Consider the following 21,285-nt stretch of genomic DNA (forward strand, 5'->3'; position numbering starts at 1 on the left):
AGCAGCACGTGGGTTGCTGGCCAGGGCTGGAAAGGCACGGCCACCTGGCTGCATCTCCCAGCAGCCTTCATCCCCACATCTCCCTTTTTCTGGCCTCTGGGAGTGTCCAAGGCAGGTCCCCTAGCCCGGAAAACACCAGCCGCAGGCCTGTGGTGCCCGTTACCTTTGGGGAAATCATCACGGGTGCCCATGTCCTGGGTGGAGAAGGTGCCTGCAAGGTTGCCCAGAGGCAGCAGCTATTTCTGGGTGGTGCGTACAGTCCTTGGGGGTCTGGAGGGGTCCGACCTGTAACATCTGGGACCTAAGGATAAGAAGAGAAAAGAGAAGTCAGTAAAAGTAAATTAACACTTTTAAACTACTTCACAAAAAGCCCGTCAGGAGCTAAAGCATTATTGTCATGAAGAAATCGGCCATTAAACTGAAGGATGCCATTTTTCTGACATTGGACTCACAAATGTTTCAGTTCCCAAGTGCGAGGCCACGTGGTTTTGGGAAGAGTTCGTTATGAAGAGTGTCAACGAAACCCATCAACCTGCCGTCCCTTGTCACTGAGACATGGGCACCTTTAGGGTCGCGGGGAAAGATGATTTTTTTCAAGGTAGTGTCTGACACTTTGTTTCTCCAGCAGTTTCTGTTTGCTTCCGATACCCCTCAGTCCACCAGCTGCCCTGAAAGCCCATGGCGATGTTGGCCTCTGTGACCACTCATCACACAGGTGTTGGCGGGGCCTCTCGGACACCGGCTCTCCAGTCTCTCTCGGGATGTGTGGTTACGACCTCCATGACGTCCTTGGTGCTCATTCTCACCGGACTGAACAAGCCACACCTGTGACCCCTCAGCCACTGCATTGTCCATACTTGATCCCTCCTGCCCTCCCTTCAGCCTCTGGGGTCAGCCGTCAGCTCTTGCCCTTGACCTAACTTCATTCTCTCTCCATGTGACAGGGTCTCACTGCACCCTCTGCAGCTTCACACAATTCTATGAATCCTTTGCTGAGATAATGGCGACCGTTTTCCCCTGACAGGTAATGGAGGTGCCCTCAGAGCTGATCTGTGGTAAGACCAGGGGTGAAGCCCACAGTTCCCAATTTCTACCCCAGACAGGAGCTCTCGTCCACAAAGCGTCTGCGGACAGGGCAGGAACCTGTGCCAACTCCCTTTTCTGAGCAAGAAATCCCAACTCAGGAACTGAGAAACCTGCCTTCCATTTGGAAGCCAGCCAGCCGCTGCCCCACCCGGGCCCCAGAAGGCAGAGTAGCTCCTAGCAACCCTCCACCCAAACACAGGTGTCCAGCCCAGCGCCGGGCCCAGCGCAGCACCCAGCCCAGCACCCAGCCCAGCTTGGCCCCAGCCTGGTCTCACTTCTTAGAACCTCAAGACACGAGTTCCCTGTCTGAGAATTTTCCTCACAACCGGGGAGAGGGGAACTCACTGTTTAATACCTACTGGGATAAGGATGTGGCCACACGGTGCTGAAAAGCAGTCCTGAACCCCTGTGAGACACGGCACCTCTCCCAGGCAAGGCGAGGGAAGATTCTGTTCCACAGATACCAACACCCCAGACTTCACCCCCTGATCTAGGGAACCAGCTCAAGAGATTGACCAGGCAGCTGGTTTCCAGACAAAGCCCAGCAGGAATGTGGCAGGCTGGCACAGACCTTCCATGGCTGAATTACAGCAAATAAGCTGGGGTCCTGGGATTTGGGGGCTGTGAGAGCCGCAGGCCCCACCTGTTCCCCATGTCTCTAACCAGAGGATACACTTTCTATGAAAATTATATGCAGAAAAGCAATATTTAGCTACAGTCCTTGTTCTCCTTAACTGCAGATTAGAATATCCTGGAAACTAATTAAAATTATAGATTTCCAGGCCCCATCTCTAGCCCCTGCTGAATTAAGTCTAGGAAATAGGCCACAGGGATTTTTTTAAAACCTCTGATTTTTTTTTTTTTTTTTTTTTTTTTTTGAGACAGAATCTCCCTCTGTCGCCCAGGCTGGAGTGCAGTGGCATGATCTTGGCTCACTGTAACCTCCACCTCCCAGGTTCAAGCCATTCTCCTGCCTCAGCCTCCCAAGTAGCTGGGATTACAGGCATGCATCAGCATGGCCAGCTAATTTTTGTATTTTTAGCAGAGATGGGGTTTCACCATGTTGGCCAGGCTGGTCTCAAACTCCTGACCTCAAGTGATCTGCCTGCCTTGGACCCCCAAAGTGCTGGGATTACAGGCATAAGCCACCACGCCCGGCCTTACCTTCTGATTTTGATGTTCAAACAGGATCGAAAAATCACTGGCCTGTAGTTCAGATTCACTTTATAATAAGACCTCGGCCCTATTTCTTACCCTAGGCTGTCAGAGTGGTCATTGCTGCCTCAGTTTCCCCAAAGTGATTACCCTCTAGGAGGCTAAAGAGAAGACTCGAGCTGCCTGAGGGTACAGGATGCTTAAGTTTCAACAGCCACCCCTACTGCAATGGGCCTTCTGAACAAGATGGTTCTCCCACCGTAGCCTCCTCAGTGGTCAGAGGTCAACAGGCCAAGGCAGCCCAGGTTCCCCCTGGCCCCAGGACACCAGCAGTACGGAAAGGAAATCTGGAGCCATTCCACGGCTTGCCAAAGCATCCCCTCTAGCAGAGCCCCTTTGAGACCCTCTCAGGGTCTACACCTTCGGCCCTTCAGGCCCCAGGGTCTAGTGCAGGATCTCCGAGGTGCCCACCCTAGAGGTGGCAGGTGGTCAGAGCTGCTATGGACAAACAGGCCCGACTAATGTGGGTGCAGTGAGGGGCACCACCCTAGGAAATCACTCTGGCCCAGGGGCCTGTGGGAACTGAATGATCCATATCCAAACTATAAAAGAATCAGGAAGTCCAGCACAAGTGTGGACAGAGCACAGACTCCACTGAGCACCTGACCCCCAAGGTGCAATTCACCGAGGCCCCATCGCACCTGGCGCTGCTCTAGACACTAAGGCGCTACTCTCCCCTGTGAGAACAGCCAGCCCCTGATCCAAAGGGCTAAATGAGCCAGTGGATTCTGGTGACCAGGATCTTGTCCTCACTTCCTGATGCTCTGAATTGCTCCGCCTGGCTGGCTCCTCCCCTCCCAGCCTCCGTTTCCCAGCCCAGGGAATGGGGTGGCCCAAAGTAAGTGGCCGTTGTCCCCTCCTCCCGTTAACCCTATGGCTGCAGAGGTTCCATAGTGACTGGCGCCACAGGAATGAAGAAAGGTGACGGAGGGGACTCAAGTGTCAAGTGGAAAGGGAACAAAAGCTAGCTAGGGGTGGCCCAGTAAAGAAGTTCACCCCAAGAACAAAACCCCAACTGCCCAGGCCTCGCACAGCCCACAGGGAGCGCGCAGCTCCACGTCCACCTACTCCCACGGAGCAGGGCAGACCCAGCCCACCCACCACAGCCCTGGGGCTGCCGCTCCCACAGCTTCTCTTGCTGTCATGACACCACCCGCTCTGACTTTCAGAGACCTCTGAGACGTCTCCAGCCAGAGTTCTCATCTCCTCAGACAAAGCTGGTGGGAACAGTAGAGCTCACACCAAGGTGACAGAGAAAGGAGGGGGGGCGAGCCAGGCTGAGGGGAAGAGTGGCAGAGTTTACAAACCCTCATTCTGGAACCAAAAACATGGCCCCCACTGACATACTGTCAGAAGAGAGGCCTCAGATCTAGGCCCCCTCCCATCCCACACCCCACGAGCCAGTATGTCCCCGAGTGCCCCACTCAGAACTCCCAGAACGCTGGCTGTGGCTCAGACACAGTGGGGCTGGAATCCTGCCCTGGGCCCTCTTGTATAAACTTGGGAAGCTGATTTAATTCCTCTGAGCTTCAGTTTCTTCATCTGAAAAAAATGTCCTAACAAGGGGTTTTATTAGGAATAAATGAAGTAATGTTAGAAATAATAGTCCTATTGCTGGCATATAGTAATTGTTCAGTAATGTCAGGTGTGAATCTTCCTTCTCCTTCCCTGGGGAAAAGCAACTCCCCCCGCCCCCCACTTCACACACACACACACACACACACACACACACACACTCACTCGCATGTCCATACACCCGCACTGTCTTTAAAGTTATGACAGGCCAGCCCTCCATTCCTATAAGACAGACCAGGTGACACAGATGCCTCTCACGCAGAGGAGACAGATGTGTCTATAGAATAAGATGCTCAAATGAGAGGTTGCCTTTGACCCCCTCTAGCTCTCACCCCTGAGCCCACACTTCTAAGCGAATGTTGGCTGTAATGCCGAGCAGAGAAGGTCAACGTTCACTGTCACGCCCGACAGGACGAAGTAACCCTGCTGCAGCGATGAGCACTCAGGGACACTCTCCACACCGTCTGACTAGGGCACCAGAGATGCTCCACAGAAAAGCAGCCTCCGTGCTGGGCCTGGAAGTGGGATCAAAACAGCTAGGAAATGGGGTCTAAATGGGTAGGAAGGAGGAATGGCGTTCCAGGCTGAGGAGGCGGCCTGAGGAAAGCACGGAGCAGATGTGCCTGTGAGTCTGGGGTCTGGCAAGAGGACCCAGGCCTGGGAGCGGGATGAGGGCCATCGGGGGAGACCCAGAATGCTCTGTGAGAGGGTCAGGGCTCGCCCTGCAGCCCAGGGGAACTCCGGAGACTGTTCAAGCAGAGGAATGGCATTATCTGACCTGCAGGTTCATGCAGAACGCTCCAGTGGGGCCTTAGAAGGACTTCCCAAGGAAGGGAGCCTCTGACAGAATTACAGGACTGAAATGTAGAGATGTTAGCCCAGCCTCTGGACCAGGCACAGAAAATAAACAACTTAACCAGGATTTGATACTGATTATACGCAGGGTTTAGACTGGATGGAACATGCCTTCCTATATCTCGTGCTGTCTCCCTGAGGATAAGAAACAGCTACCCACACCTCCAATCACCATACACATACATCTCACCCCTCCACCCACCTCTGCTCCCCTCATGGGAGGCAGCCCAGGCCATAGACCTGCAGGGAGGACCCTGGATGTTGTCAGGTGACCAACTTATGAGACTCTGCCCTCCAGAGTTCAGCCTGTCACTGAAAATCTGCAATTCACTCACTCATTCAAACATGCCATAGCTACTAAGATACGAAGGGGAATAAGACTAAAATCCAGCGCCTGCAAGCTGTGTGACTGAAGGCACATTGTTAAACTTCTCTGAGCCCAGCTCTTTTAACTGCAAAGTGGAAATAATGCTGTAATCCTGGCACTTTGGGAGGCCAAGGCTGGCGGATCGCTTGAGTTCGAGACCAGCTTGGGCAACACAGTAAAATCTCGTCTCTACAAAAATGCAAAAATTAGCCAGGCGTGGTGGCTTGTCCTTGTAGTCTCAGTTACCTTGGGGGAGCTGAGGCAGGAGGTCGAGGCTGCAGTGAGCTGAGATTGTGCCACTGCACTCCAGTCTGGGCGACAGAGATCCTGTCTCCAAAAAAAAAAAAAAAAAAAAAAAAGGAGATAACGCTTATCTCACTTCAATATTGCATTCAATAAAATATGAAAAGCGGGCCCGTTACAGCAGCTCATGCCTGTGAGAGGCTGAGGTGGGCGGATCACTTGGGGTCAGGAGTTAGAGACCAGCCTGGCCAATATGGCAAAAACCCCGTCTGTACCAAAAAATACAAAAATTAGCTTTGTGGTAGCACACGTCTATAATCCTACCTACTCAGGAGGCTGAGGCAGGAGAATCACTTGAACCTGGGAGGTGGAGGCTGCAGTGAGCTGAGATCACACCACTGCACTCCAGCCTGGACAACAGAGCAAGACTCCATCTCAAAGAAAAACAAAAACAAAAACAAAACCTGGCCTCAAGAGAGTGCCCAGAGCTAAGGAATGTCTCAGGAAAACAGCAGCATTGAGCAGAGATGGGTAGAGAAGGGGAGGCCCCAAGGGAGTCTGAGCAAGGACAACCAGGGAGGCCAGGGCGGTTGGCGCCAGCAGAGCCAGATGAGCAGAGAGTGATTAGAGGTGTCAGCTCATCCAAATGGATGTGACCATCATGGAATCATCGGAAGCTTAGTGTGAGCAATGTCTGTGCCTGTGGAGGCATGGGGGTCGCAGAAAATCCTGAGGTCTGAGGTATGAGTGGAAGGTTAAATAGAGACAGTGAGTCCAAACAATGCTGGGGAATTTGGATGAGAAAGGCAGGAGATTGGAGAGTAGCTGGAGGGGAAGGAAGGGTGGATGAAGTTGTGTTGTTTGCTAGTTTGTTTGTTATCTGTATTTTTCAGGGAGATTCTAGAGCAAGTTCACAGGAGGAGGAGAAAGAGCCAGAAGGAAAAGGCTGAAGACCCAGGGGAGGGAGGGGAGCTGATGGAGCGGGAGCCCAGTGTTAACAGCGGAGGGAGAAGGGCACAGGCTGGGCCAGACGGGAGTGCCAGTCCTCAGACCGTGGAGGAAGAGCCAAGGGTCCTACAGAGGGAGAGGTCAGGAAGAGAGAAAGGGCACGTAGAACAGCCTTGATATTGGCGGTGAAGAGGGAGGTGAGTCTGCTGCATGTGAGAGCTGGACTCGGGAGTGTGAAGTTCTGAATAGTCACGGGGGCATATTCTGACTTTAGAAGAATCAAACCATTCCTTTCCTTTCCTCTCCCAGATGCCTCCATCTTTATTAGGAGGGCTTCTTACAGGCAGCACCTACCCTTGTGATTTCAATTGCCATCTGATTATCGGGACTTCCAAGCCTACAGTGGAGCCCAGACCTCCCTCTCTGGAGCTGTAGACAAGCTGCGAGGAGGCCTGGATGGCTCCACCTGCGTGTCCATCTTTATTAGCTTGGGGCAGGGCTGGTTTCCACACTGACCCTCAACTCGGCCACTCCTAGAGCTGGCAGTCCCAAGAGCCACTTCACCCACAATGGGGAGATTGATATCCACACCCACCAGACCGCCTGTGGGGGTATCCAAGGCCCTCCGCCACTCAGGCCCCTGACTCCAGCTGTGATGGGTGTGTGGGGGCCAGCAGGAAGGCCGTTCACAGATGAGAAGCACCCCCACCACAACTGGACCCCTTTACCAGCTCTGGGGCTACCACCACTGCTGCAGATGGCGTCTCCTCTACCATCATGAGATCAGGTGGGGTTAATACTCCTGCAACCACTCTGTTCTTAGGCAATATTAGGTGTAGCCAGCCAGCAATTCCACAGAATGCAGACAAAGGGACAAACAGTGCCAGGCTCATGGCAATAACGCAGTAACTGTAGTGTGACTGAATGAATGAGTTCAAAACTAAAGCACATCTTCCAGACAGTCTTGCTGAGAAGAAAGTAAGTGAAGGAATTAACATTTCTTAGTTCCATTTTGCTTTGTGCCCAGGCAATATACTTCATGCTTCCAAAGACTATGTCATTGAGCTTTGGAAATAGAGAAAGAAAGTACATATTTTCATCCTCATTTTATAGACAAGATGATTGAGGCTCAGAGAGGTTAAGTAACTAAGTTGAAGCCACAGAGCTACTAAGTGGAAGAGTCGAGGCTGATGGTTTCTGCTCAAGGAGGTGGTAGTATTTCAGGGCATTCATTCAGGAGTCAACGGGGTCAAATTCCATCACTTACTAGCTGCGTGATCTCAGGCACATGGTTAAAATTCTCTGAGTCTCCATTTAACTGTGAAATGGAAATAATAATATCTATCTCCAAGGTTATTGAGAATATTCCAAAAAATATGAGAAACATTTAATAGGCTGATTGGGCCCAAGGGCCCAATCCACAGTGGCTATTAATAGTATTGGTTGTTTAGTAACTGTTTTGCTTTGTTCAGATGTTCAGGAAGAAAGAGGGGAAATGTCCCTTTTGAAAGTCTTTGGGCCAAGAAGCTACAGAGGCCTGGCTGAGGCTGGACAGCAACATGGAGGTGCCACCTTGTGCAGCAGGAGGTCCTTCCATTTCCTGAGCTGTCGAGGGTGAGCAGGAAGCAGTGGGCAGGCTGGGGCGGGACACTTACAACAGGGGTCAAGTACCACGTTGCTGGGAAGAATCTTTCTTAACAGAACAGTCTGTTCAGGAGGCAGTTCACACCTGAATCTAATGACCTCCCAGGACAGGGCAGAGGAAGTGGTCAGAAACCCAAAGCAGCACTTCCCAACTGTTTTATGCCCAGAGCGGCTGATGAATGTGGCCACCCATTTGTAATAGCAGCTCAGTGTGGGCGTCTCGGGTTGGGGGTGGATGGGCCACAGCATTTGAAACCGTCCCCCACCAACCCTAGGAAATTCTGATGTGATCATTAATGGTCTAAAAGATATAGGAAAGCCTAGGGTGGGAGAAAGCTTTATTTAGGCTGTTTTTGAAAAACAATGAGATAGGTTGCAAGCAGGGCCGCCATGTTTGATTGTCTAGGTTGGGCACTGCACAAGGGCATCCTAATTAAGGAGACATTTCTCAATCTCTCACACTACAACCTTTTCTTTTTTTTTTTTTATTTGAGACACAGTTTCACTCTGTCGGCCAGAGGAGGGCAGTGCCATGATCTCAGCTCACTGCAACCTCCACCTCCCAGGTTCAAGCAATCCTCCTGCCTCAGCCTCCCAAGTAGCTGGGACTACAGGCATGTGCCACCATGCCCAGCTAGTTATTTCTGTGTGTATATTATTAGTAGAGACGGGGTTTTGCCATGTTGGCCAGGCTGGTCTCGAACTCCTGACCTCAAGTGATCCACCCACCTCAGCCTCCCAAAATGCTGGGATTACAGGCACGAGCCTCACACTACATCTTCTCCAAAGTCCTGGCAATGTTGTTTTAGACAATGACTGTACATATTTGCACATTCATTTCAGCCTTTTTCTGATGAAAAAAGAAAAGTGTCTTGAGAAAGAAACATCTTTTTCTAATTCTCAAAGGGAACCATATGAGTGGGCTGTGGTCCTAGTAACAAAGGCTGTGTAACTTATACATAAATTTACAAAATTCAAAATCTTCTGAACCTGCCGCCACCTTTGTGTGTGGTGTTGTTGCAAATATAAATTAGAGATAAATCAGAACTTGGGCTAGTGATTTAACAGAATTTCCCGTGCCTTTCTCCTGTCACTAAATTTCAAGCTGGAAGGGGCCTTGGAGGTCAGCTAGTCTCCTTCCTTATAAATGAGGGGTTAATCTGAGGCCCACAGAGGCTGTGTGACTTACTGTCTTAGCCTGCTCAGGCTGCTATAACAAAATGCCATAGAATACGTTACTTAAACAACAAAAATTTGGCTGGGCACAATGGCTCACACCTGTAATCCCAGCACTTTGGGAGGCTGAGGCAGGCAGATCCCCTGAGGTCAGGAGTTTGAGACCAGCCTGACCAACATGGCAAAACCCTGTCTCTACTGAAAATACAAAATTAGCTGGGTGTGGTGGTGAGTACCTGTAATCCCAGCTACTAGGGAGGCTGAGGCAGAGGAATCACTTGAACTTGGGAGGCAGAGGTCGCAGTGAGCCGAGGTCACACCATTGCACTCCAGCTGGGCAACAAGAGCAAAACTCCAACTCAAAAAACAAAACAAAAAAACAGAAATTTAATTCTGGAGGCTGGGAAGTCCAAGTTTAAGGTGCCGGCTGATTCTGCTCCTGGTGAGGACTTGCTTCCTGGATTGCAGGTAGCTGTCTTCCCTTTGTCCTCACATGGCAGAGGGAGAGAGAGCAAGTTCTCTGGTCTCTTCTTCTACGGGCACTAACCCATCATGAGAGAACCACCCTCACGACCTCATCTGAATCTCATTACCTCCCGAAGGCCCCACCTCCTGATACCAACACATGGAGGGTTAGGCTTTAATATTTGCATTTGTGGGGACACGTGCATTCAGTCTATAACACATACATAAGGCCATCAGGAGCCAATGCCTATCCCAGGGCCCATAACCCTGTAGGCATCACACTGGCTGCCAGCTGGGAAGGCCTTCAGCAGGACTGAGAGGAAAGCTTCCTTCTCCAGCTTCCCATCAAGGCCGCCCCAAAATGGTCACCTTGCCACTGCAGTGCCTGGTCAGAGCCCATGCAGTGTGCTCCCAAGGACTAAGGTTTTCGGAGGGGTTGGATGCCACTGCATCCATCCTGCCTGAAATCACACAGCCATTGGCTAGGGCTTGGAAGTCTTCTGCTGGCCCTGAGATTTCCACCGTTGAGGTAAGAGTTATCCCAGCACTTGATCACAGTGCTGGAGTCTCGAATGAAAAATGGCTTGGCCCACTGTCCCGGGAATGCCTTCTGCAGGGTTTGGCTGGGCAGTTGAGGACTCCTGCCCAGTAGCGGGAGCTTGAATCTTCAAACTATAGACTGTGAACAAACACCTGTACTCGGAGGATCAGAAGGGACTAGGAAGAAAGAAAGCAACTTGTCTAAAATCTCAGCAAAGATGTATTGACATGACTCTGGCATCTGAATGTCTGTCACATCCCAGGAAAGGGCTCTTGGCAAAGGCCTCCCTGCCAGAAGCTCAGAAGACTTCAGACCCAGGCCCTGTCCCTTCCCAGTGGCCCATGAGAAAGTCGACTTTCTTGAATAGGAGCCAGAGGTTTGCATGTGCCTCTCCAGGAGATACACCAGGTTTTGCCTGGGAAATGTAAATGGCTTCTGTGGAGGGACATTTTTTTTTCTGTCTTTGTTTTATTGAAGAGAAATCCAAGACCCAGGAAGGGATGTGAGCTGGGCCAAGAACCAGAGGTTTTAAAACACAAAATGGGAAACTGTGGCTCTGTAATTCAAACACTGAGAAGTACGTGGAAGAGTGATTGGTCCTCCAAGAAGAGGAATGGAGGAGAGGGATGGAGGGGTGGGGAGGGCAGAGAGAAAAATGGGGCTCAAAAGCCTGAGCACCATGAGGGGCTGAGATCACAGAGAGCAGAGGAAGGAAGGCACCCAACAGGAGAAGAAAGTGGGGAGGAAGAAGGGCTGGAGGCAGATGCCCAACCCCCTGGTAATCAAGAAAATGCAAATGAGATGCTACCACCATCCCACAAAGATGGGCAAAAATTGACATGGGTGGCACTGCCAAATGCTAGTGAGAGCACAGAGCAACGGGAGCACTCACGACAGCTGGCAGGTGAGGTACAAATGGGCACAACCCCCTGGGAAAGTGGTCTGGCTTTACCTGATAGAGCTAAAAATGCACAAACCTAATGTTCAGCAATTCCACTCCTAGGAACCCACCCTTGAGAAAATCTTGCACAGGTGATCCAGGAAAGGAGCTCAAGAGTGTCCAGGGCAGCTCCATGGATAATGGCCAAAATCTAGAAAAAAAGCTAAATGTTCAACAGGAAAATGAAGGAATCAATCATGGTGCACTCACAACATAGAATATTACAGGGTAATGAAACAAACGACTGCCCCACTGAACACGATGGATGATGCCACAGCGTAATGTTTCGTGAAAGGAGCCAGACCTGAAAGACCACACAGGGTATGACCCTACTTCTACAAAGTTCAAAGGAAGACAAAACTACATCGAGTGTTTAGAAATGCAAACATAGGCCGGGCGTGGTGGCTCACACCTGTAATCCCAGCACTTTGGGAGGCCAACGCAGGCGGATCATCTGAGCCAGGAATTCGAGACCAGGCTGAGCAACATGGAAAAACCCCATCTCTACAAAAAAAAAAAAAAAAATATATATATATATACACACACACACACACACACACACACACACAAAGATTAGCCGGGCATGGTGGCGTGCACCTGTATACCCAGCTACTTGGGAAGCTGAGGTGGGAGGAACACTTGAGTCTAGGAGGCAGAGGTTGCAGTGAGCTGAGACCGTGCCACTGCGCTCCCACCTGGGGGACAGAGTGAAACCTTGTCTCAAAAAATGAAGCGAAATTAAATTAAAATAAAAATGCAGACATAGATGAAAAACTTGATAGAAAAGCAAGGAAAAATTAGTAGCGTGATTAACCCTAAGGGGAAGGGAGGCGGCTGTGATAAGGACAGGGCCCATGGGGGTGGGTTCTGGGAGGCAGCCAGTTTGTCTGTTTCTTGGCCTGGGTGGTGGCCACATGGACATTCACTTTATAACTATCCCTCACACTGTGCACGCATGTTATGCATTCTTCTGTCTGCAATAATAAACTTCCAGCCTCTGTGCTGGTGCGTAGAGTCTGGTGCCTCTGAGGTGGCCGTGGTGTCAATGGGAGGATGCGCTGCCCTCAGAGGCAGGTGTCTCCAGAGCTCAGGTGGACATCTCCCCATCCCTTGCCCCCAACTACCTTCCCCTTTCTTCAAATCTACTAGTCTTGGGATCCATGGGCTGAAACTGAGCCAGTCCTGGGAGCCAGCCAGCCTGTGGCTAGAAGGCTGCAGGGCCGTCTCCTGCAGGGCATTGGTGAGAAGGGTGAGGGACTACCCGGTTTGGGATAGAAATGATTATGGGACCCTCACACCACTTCCTGGAGCCAGGCACCAATGCCCGGTGGCCTGCCTCCGTGATGCTCCAACAGCACGGGCCCCAGTCCCTCCCCTCCCAGCGCTCCTGAGGAAATGGCAGCCCTCTGAGGTCCCCCGCCAGCACCAGCCCTTGTCCTGGAGAAGTGACTGGCAAAAACTTAGTTTCAGGAGACTGAAATGCGCTCCAGAAAGGAACACGCTAGTCTCCACCGTGACAACAGCGTCAACAACAGTAACTTCCGTTCTGCACATGGGCTAACGCACCAGCTGCCCTCCTGACTGTCTCCATGCTCACACGCGGCACCAAGAGAGGTTTTTTTAAAACCCCTCTTCACAGATGAGAGACCTGAGGCCCAGACAGGCAAAGAGCTCAAGTCCACACAGCCAGAAAGAGGTGGGGTTAGAATTCAAACCCAGAGCAGAGCCCCTCCAAGGCCTATGCTCTCACGGGGTGCCCTAGCACCCTAAGCACAGGTGCCGTCCCCACAGCATGCCCACACCCCTCCTGGCACCATCACCCACAGCACCCCAGGGAGCCGCTGCCCTGTGAAGGGTTCACCCTGAGGCAGAGAGCACTGCCGACAGAGGCCATGACTCAGGGAAGGGGCCAGCCCAGGCCAGCCCCTCCTTCCTTGGCTCCCAGTGCTCAGAGAGCAGTGAGTCCAACCTCCTCCCCTAGAGCTGCCACATAAAGGCCCAGAGAGGGTCAGGGACATCCCCACGGTCACACAGCCTCCATGTCATGGCAGGATGCTTTTTCCTTCATTGTGCCTTTGTGCCTGCTCCAGTTTGGGTCCTTCTCCCTCCCTCCAAGGACTTCAGGGGTCCTGACCCGGCCTCCCATTCACCTCCCCACAACAGATGGCTTGGTGGACTTATCACCTCTCACCTCTCTGTCCAGAGGCCAAACCCCTGTCACTGGAGGAATCCAGGGTCCTTGGTCTCTACAGAGATGTTGATGCTTATGGGCCCAGGGAGGCAAGGATGGGCAAGGGAGGCAAGCCCCAGGCCTGGCCCAGCCTGGCCCCTACCAGCCACGCAGTCCTGGGCTGCAGCCTCCTGTCTGAGCAGGTGCTGGGTGGCCACGAGCCCCGCTGCTGGCGTGCTCCAGCTCTCAGCAAAGCTCTCCTTGAATAAACAAGGCTGCATAGCAACCACTCATTGAAGGAGCCCATAGCTCCCTGCGTGGGGCAGAGACCGAGCCAAGAGACTTTTCCCCTTGGTCTCATTGCCTCTGTGGCTCACTGGAGCACAGGCACTCCCAAGTGGCCGGCCTGTCCTCTGGGGTCATGGACACCACAGAAAGAGAGAGCACTGGGCCCCCTCTGCCTGGTGACTGTAGCCAGGAAGTGCATAGCTGGCTTGGCGCAGGGATGTTGTTGGCGGTAGAACCCCTGGTTTTGTTTACATGGTCTCTGGGCTCAATCTGCTTCTGCTTACTAGCTCTTCTAGAGGCAGAAAGGCAAAGTGAGCATCCAGGCCAGAGTGAGCAGGCAGAGCTAGGTTTGAATCATGATCCTGCTACTTCCAGCTGTGTGCCTTCTGGTCAGAACTTTACCTTTCTTGACTTCAGTTTCCTCATCTATAAAATGGGTACAACAATAGTACTGACTTGAGAGGGTTACTGTAAGGATTTCAAAGGTGCGTGTAACAGCTTGTAATTTTGTCTAGCACTTGGTAGGCTCTCCATCACTTCCCCAGAAATCCTTGCAGAGCAGGAAGCCTGTGGCCTTCCTCCCAACCAGATTTCTCCATCTTAACTTTTGGAAAATGTGAATCCTAGCAGCCCATGTGTGCTTTCTTACTGAGCCCAGGCTCTTGGGCGGAAATCTCAAGCTGGCATCCTCTCCCTGGAATGACAGCCAGTCCCACTCCTCATGCTACCCACTTCTAGCCTTGCCATCCAGGGGGCACAGAGTGGGAGCCAAGGACTCAATTTGTATGCAGGCTTGCAAACAGCCACTCGCCCAAAGACTCTATGAATTTTCCCAGGCAGCTCCTCCCCATATACTGTACAAAGGAATCGGCAGGTATGTGGAACACGCAGGGAGGGCTGGTGGGAGGCCAACTACACCTCCACGAGGCCTGGGCCGCTGAAATGCTTGCACACGGGGAGCGCCTTCCTGGGACTCTCTCCTCTTCCCTGAGATGGCCAGGGAGGGCAGGTCTTGGGAGTAGCTGCTGTCATTTACCAAGATCCAGGAGGGAGCAAGGAGGGGCAGCCAATTATGACTGAGAACAAGGTCCCCCTGGGGCAGTGCTGGCCCCAAGCCAGAGGTCACAGCTGACAAGGCGAACCGAACTCCTGAACTCCCTCTAGCAGAGGCCCAGAAAGGAGGCACTTCCTCCAAACCAGGAACAGTGGCTGTGCGGATTCCCCCTGGGAGACAGATATGAAGATGCCCAGGTGGCGAAAGAGAGGCCTGGCAAGGTAAGCCCTTGCCCCAAGCCACACAGCTTGTGAGTGAGAGCGAGTCAACCATGGGAACCCAGGGCGGGGATGTGACAAGGCAGGTTTTGGTATCCCTCAGCTCTGCCAGGGAGACGGTGTGTGTGCAGCTCCCCTAAAGCCCATCCGCACGTCGCTGCTTGAGTCATAGCTTCTAGAACACATTATCCGATGGCTGTGCCCTGCTGGACACCCCTCGTGGCCCCTACTGTCCTTGGAGTAAGGGCCAGACTCAGCACCGTGGCCGCCAAGCCCCTCCAATCAGGCCCCACTGCATCCTCCTTCGGCTCCCGGACTCTCCACACTCTGCCTCCACTGGATGGTCGAGCATTATGTGTTCCTGAGGTGAGCTGGCCATGCTCTGTGCCAAGTGCTAGAGACGCAGGAGGCAGCACTGCCTGCCCTCAGGAGCTGAGTGATGGAGAAAGGCCCCAGCAGGTAACCTCCTGTTCATTCCTGTGTTACCTGCAATAAGGGGGGATTGATAGCACAGCCCTTAAGAACCAGGGCTCTGAAGCCCCTGGATTCCAGAATGGATTCTGATCCCAGCAATGATATCTTAGGCAAGAAACAAACTCTGAGTCTTGGTTCTTTCACACGCCCAGCAGGAAGACTGCAGATCCTCCCTCCCTGGGGTGGCTCCAGTGACCCTCAGTGTGCCCGCCAGGCACAGAGCCGCACTCACCCTCACTGTGACTATGGACAGAGAGCAAATCCCAGGGGCAGTGAGGTATGAAATCCACATGAAATCCCCGAGGTAAGGAGCAGGCCAGGGGAGGAGCATGGGTGGAAACTGCTGAGACAAACACAACCTGAGCCCCGGGCCTCTGGGGGAGCCAGGAGCTGCCCGGAAGGATGGAGGCACTCTAGGTGGAGAGGGGAGCCAGGCTGCCACCTAGAAGCTCTCTGGAACTCCCCTGAAGAGATCTCAGAAAGAAAGGGACATGAATCCAGGCCCCAGTCATTTGTTGTACTTCTTTTCTCATTCTAAAAAAACATTTTCATACTTAATTTTGTTTTCTTTCTTAAAGAAGCCCCCAAATTGTTTAAGCCCCGAGCCTCATGTAGCCTGTATCGACCCCTGGCGGAAGGGTGGCCAGACCCTTGGAAGAGGGTCAACAGCTACGGAAGGAAGCCAGGTGTTACCTGTCTCCTCCAGTGCCCAGTGTTCCCAGTCATCGCCCTGACTCTCCTGGGTGTGTTCACACTGGCCTGCCCCCGCCCCCCAGAACCGATGAACAAATACTTGATGTGAATGAATTAAACTGACTCACGATACAGAATCACAAGTTGGGAGGAGGGCTCTTGAAAGCACCAAATAAGTAGCCCCCTCCATATCCACAGGGGATAGCCCCCATCTACCCCAGAAAGTCACTCAAGATTTCAGAAACCAACATTCTGTAACTTTCCATGCTAATGGATTTGGTCAGTGGAAGATTACTAAATTCTGATCCTGTTCCCTCAGTAAAAAATGTCACTAAGCGTCCTCTTGGCCCTTGTTGATTTGTAAAGTGAACAAAGCTGTTTCTATATCTAGCAACAAGAAGGACTAGATGCCCTGAACACACTTCCCATTGCAAATGACCTGGACTTCCTATATCCAAATAGTCTCCTGAACACGTAGCTGGGCTATTAACAGGGACTTCACTGAGGGTTCTTCTCCTCCCCCTGTTCTGGGATGTAGCTGTCATGCTCCTCTCCTGGCCTTTGTTCATGCTATTCCCTCCACCCCAAAAGCCTTTCCCATATCCCTTCCTACCCTTTACTTACACCTATCTCCGGCCGGGCGCAGTGGCTCACGCCTGTAATCCCAGCACTTTGGGAGGCCAAGGCAGGCAGATTACCTGAGGTCAGGAGTTCGAGATCAGCCTGGCCAACATGGTAAAACCCTGTCTCTACCAAAAATACAAAAATTAGCTGGGCATGGTGGTGCATGTCTGTAATCTCAGCTACTCAGGAGGCTGAGACAGGAGAATTGCTTGATCTCAGGAGGCAGAAGTTGCAGTGAGTCGAGATTGTGCCGCTGCACTCCAGCCTGGATGACAGAATGAGACTCCATCTCAAAACACAAACAACCAAGGGAGATTGGTCAACCTATCTCCCTTGACCAATTCCCACCCCTTGCTCCCAAGGGGAGCCCTTGCTGACTCTCTAGAAAAGAGGTGCCTCTCCTCTGCCTTCCCAGGGCCAGCACTTCCCCATCACAGCACCACTAATCCACTGACTGTAACTGCCCGCCCCTGTCCTGGCCCAGCAGCCAGCCACACAGACCTGGACTGTGAGCTCCTTGGGGGTAGGACTCATGCCTTATATCTCTAGAACCAGCGCCAGCCAGGCCCACAATAGACATTCGACATGGGTGTTGAGAGAGCGACACTAACCTGACTGCACATGGGGAGAGGAGATGGCTGGCAGCATAAGAACCCCCTTCCCCTGCAACATTCGCCACTTTTTCCAGGACCAGACCTGAGATCCAAGCTGCAGACCAGAGTCCGAGCCCCACACATTGTATGGCAGGGAACAGGTAGGGGGAGTTCTGACCCCCTGGGCTGGCGTTGCCCCCTTATAAACCAGGACCATCCCAGGCCCAGCTGGAGGTCAGATCCCAGGGAGCATGTGGGGTGAGGGCCCCTGGTAGGGACCCTACGAGGTGGAACGCTCAGGCGCCTCCCCCATCTCTGCCTCAGGTACCCATCCCTCAGGATAATGCGCCCCTAGGCTAAGGATGGTTAGCATATGGCATGGCCAAGTGTTCCAGGCAAGGGGACAGAGAGTTGGTTCCAGTCCTGACTTTGTCACCATTACTGTGTGCCCTCCAACAAGCCCCTGCCCTCCTTGGGCTTCCAAACTGTCATTTGTGATCAGACACTGGGTGACCTCCCTGTCCCTTAGAGCCCTGATGCCCTGTGTCCTGGGCCCCAGCCCAGGCTGAGGAGAAGGGCTGGAAGCCCCCTCCCTTCACAGGCCACGCACCCCCAGGTAGAAAAGCGGACGGTGCAGGCAAGCTAGCACTGCCTCCAGACTGACACTGCGCGGGCTTATCTCCCAAAATACCACTGCCCCACCCCTGCAAGGCCAGCCCCAGCCCGGAGAGCCTGGAAGGCTCTGTCGGTACCACAGGCTGGGTAGGGGCGCTCAGACACTGCCAAGGACACAGAACAGGCCCCTCCCAACCAGCACCTGCCACTGGGCTGACAGGTTCCCTGGGAAGTTCCTGGGAAACTCTAGAATAATAGATGCAACCTAAGCACAGGATCCGAGAGAGGACCAGGCCAAGCCCCTCTTGTCACAGATGATGGAGTCACACGGGAACTCAGTGGTAATGACAGAATGGGGACTAAGTCCTTCTGGTTATGCTGCTTCTGGCCCCAGCTGCCCTTCAGGGCTTCTCCCAACAGAAGCCAACCCCTCACCTCACATGGGGTGGGCCTCTCCCTCCTTTCTCCCCATTCCACAAAAGGACATGTCAGAAAAGAGCAGCTCCCTGCCCCACAGCCACAGGAAAGCTCGAGAGATGGAGGGCAAGGGGAGAGGAGGAGTTAACAGATGAGTAAATAACTCTGGAAGCTAATGGCAAAAAAGAGTTTGATATGTTTTTATAAGAACATGCAAAGAAATAGGAAAATGTGTAAAATGCTCCTAAACTTCCAGTTTGTAAAAATTAAGCATATGTTTCACATACTTATAATATGTACATATTCCTGTATGTATCTTATCATTTTTTTAAAAAAGCCTCCACCAGCAGGGCCCAGCAGGGAGCTGAAATTCTATCCCATCATTAGCAGTGAGGAAAGGTGCAGGGCTGTGAGGTGATGTCCCGCTTTTGCTGAGATGGTATCAGCAAGGCCCAGTGGTGAACTGAACATCCAATCCCACCTAGATCTGTGTGCTAGACCTAAACAGGATAAATGCCCCATAAAAAAAGAAGACAGAAGAGGATCTAGAATCTCATAACACAATACCCAAAACGTCTAGAAGACAACTGAAAACCACTCATCACACCAAGAACAGGTAAAATAACTTGAATGAGAAGAGGCAATCAGTGATGCGACACCAAGATGACACAGATTTGAGGATCCCCTAACAAGGATTTTTAAACAGTCATCATAAAAATGCTTCAATTTGCAATTATGAACATGCTTAAAACACGTTAAAAAAAAAAAAAAAAAAAAAAAGTCTCAGCAGAGAAACACAAGACCCAAAGAAAAACAACCAGAAGTTTTAGAACTAAAAAATACATAATTTGTCACAGGAGTAGAGGGAAGAAAGAAAAAATTTAAGAAAGAAAAATACAATATAAATAATTCAGCATTGATCAGCTATGATCATACCACCGCACTCCAGCCTGGGCAACAGAGCAAGACTCTGACTCATAAAAAAAGAAAAGAAATTAAACTCCCATCAAACACAAGCCTTTGTGAGCAATTTCAACCCCCCTCTGGAATGTGATTGACAAATACTTTCCAGAGATTCCCACCCTGTACCTGAGGAGCCAGGCTTCAGGGGAGCTCTCAAAAGCAACAAGTCCCAGTTCGGGGTCTGCAGCCTCCAGACCTGCTGGCTCCAGCTGTGAGCCAGGGCTCCCTGGGAAGGAGAGGCGAGAGGGCGAGGACACACACTTCCTCCTCAGGGAGATGAGCCAGGGCCAGCCGGGGTGAGAGTCAGTGCCCAGAGACCTCTGTTTGATGTGAATGGAAGAAAAGATTCTTGTTTCTCACAGTTCCCCTGGGTGACAGTTACCATGGATATAAATCAATTGTAGGTGTCTGTCAGTAGCCAAATGAATAGAAAGAGTGCACTCTCTCAGAACCACAGTCAGACAGAGACATGCATGGGGACAGAGTTTGACAGCAAGCTCAGGTCAGCCAATAGAGTGGACGCAGGTGGGTGCCTGGCTCCTGGGAGTCCACCCTGGGCTTCTAACAGGGTGCACACGTCACCACCAGGGAGAAGCAACTTGATATATTTGAATAGTGATTTCCCCACATTCATAGGCAGGACACCCAGAACTCTGAAAGACATTCCCTAGAATATCCAAATAAAATGTTCAAAAACAAGCCCCAGAGAGCAGGCCAGGATCCTAACGGCTCATTTAAGAATCAGAGCTACCACTTATTATTTGCCAGTCTAAGCGCTTTACATATTAGCTCATTTATCTTCAAAACAACCCTTTGGATAGGTTCTGTTATTATCCCCGCTTTATAAATGAGGGAGGCTCAGAGAGGTCACTCAACTAGCACTGGTCACAAAAATATTAAAACCCAGCTTATCTAATTCTGTAGCAGCTTTACTCTATGGTCAAGACTTCTGGGATCCAGACCCAGCTGTGTCCCTGGGGCCTCATGCAAATCATTAAACTTCTCTGAATCCCATTTTCTCATCTCAAAAATAGGGGGAAAAATTGTTCCTGCCTATGTCCTGGGACTTTTGTTAAGAATTGCATAGAAGGCAACAGAAATTTAGGGAACGGAAGATAAAAAGAAAGGAAATTAACATTCATTAGGCATCCATTGTGTGTCAGAGCAGTTACATTGTTACTTATAAGAGTTATCTCTCATTCCAAGGTGGCTTTCTGAAACTTATCTCTCATTCCCGCCGTCAAAGACCTTATCAGAGGCCTCGTGGTCAGGCAGCTGGAGTCTAGATTCCCACAGAGGTCTGTCTGGTGCCAAACTTCTGGGTGTTTTTGTTTTTCTTCTTGTGCTCCGAGATGTCACAGGTACAAAATTTAATGACCCATTGGTGTGAATGGCCTGAGTCCCACTGGGCCTCCTGTCTTCTGGAATCCTCATTTGTTCTGCCAGTGTAGCTTCCAACTTCTGCATTTGGGAAAGGTGCCCACCCAGGACCAAAACCCCCTGCCTCTGACTCCACTGTAGCACTCACGACTGCTGCCCCACATTCTGCCAGGCAGCTACAGATGCTGTGTGGCCTTGGGCAAAGCCCTTGACCTCTCAGACCCTAATAATCTCACATTTCAATGGGGCTAAAACCAGAACTGAAAACCTCTGTGGCAAATTTCAATCCCCCAGAGATGGCCGGCAGTGCAAACCTTGCAAACCTCCTGAGGCCCAGCTAGAATCCTCCCGAAACCTCTCTGCACAGCCTATCATGGTGCTCCATCCTAAAATACATGAGGACTTTTGTCCTCTCTGTGAATAATGGATGGCATATTCTTCCGGTGAGACCAAAGAGCAAATATCCTGGCTTCCTCTCATGCTGACCTTCCTGGCACTCAGACTGCCTCCACCAATAGCCTCATTCATCCCAGATGCAGAGAGAGCCAGCTTCTGAAATACTGACCACGATCACAGCAGAAGCAATGGCTCTTTAAGGACCCTTTACAGGGAAGTACTTCACCCAGAAGCATGTTCAGTGTGCACTTTTTTCTTTTTCCTTTTCCTTTTTTTTTGAGACAGAGTCTCACTCTGTCTCCCTGGCTAGAGTGCAGTGACACAATCTTCAATCACTGCAACCTC

General features: G+C 51.5%; 1 protein-coding gene across 1 annotated transcript in view; it reads right to left on the reverse strand.

The window, feature by feature from the left end:
- The window catches only part of TOGARAM2 (TOG array regulator of axonemal microtubules 2), a 77,402-nt gene extending 62,431 nt beyond the window's left edge, over window positions 1-14,971 (reverse strand). Inside the window, 4 exon segments of the mRNA XM_077958771.1 lie at window positions 3,370-3,518; window positions 4,042-4,098; window positions 13,389-13,500; window positions 14,939-14,971. Of these exon segments, the coding sequence (XP_077814897.1) occupies window positions 3,370-3,518; window positions 4,042-4,098; window positions 13,389-13,500; window positions 14,939-14,971 (351 nt within the window).
- Between the last annotated feature and the right edge of the window lie 6,314 nt (window positions 14,972-21,285).

This window comes from Macaca mulatta, chromosome 13, assembly GCF_049350105.2.
Source record: "Macaca mulatta isolate MMU2019108-1 chromosome 13, T2T-MMU8v2.0, whole genome shotgun sequence".
NCBI lineage: Eukaryota > Metazoa > Chordata > Mammalia > Primates > Cercopithecidae > Macaca > Macaca mulatta.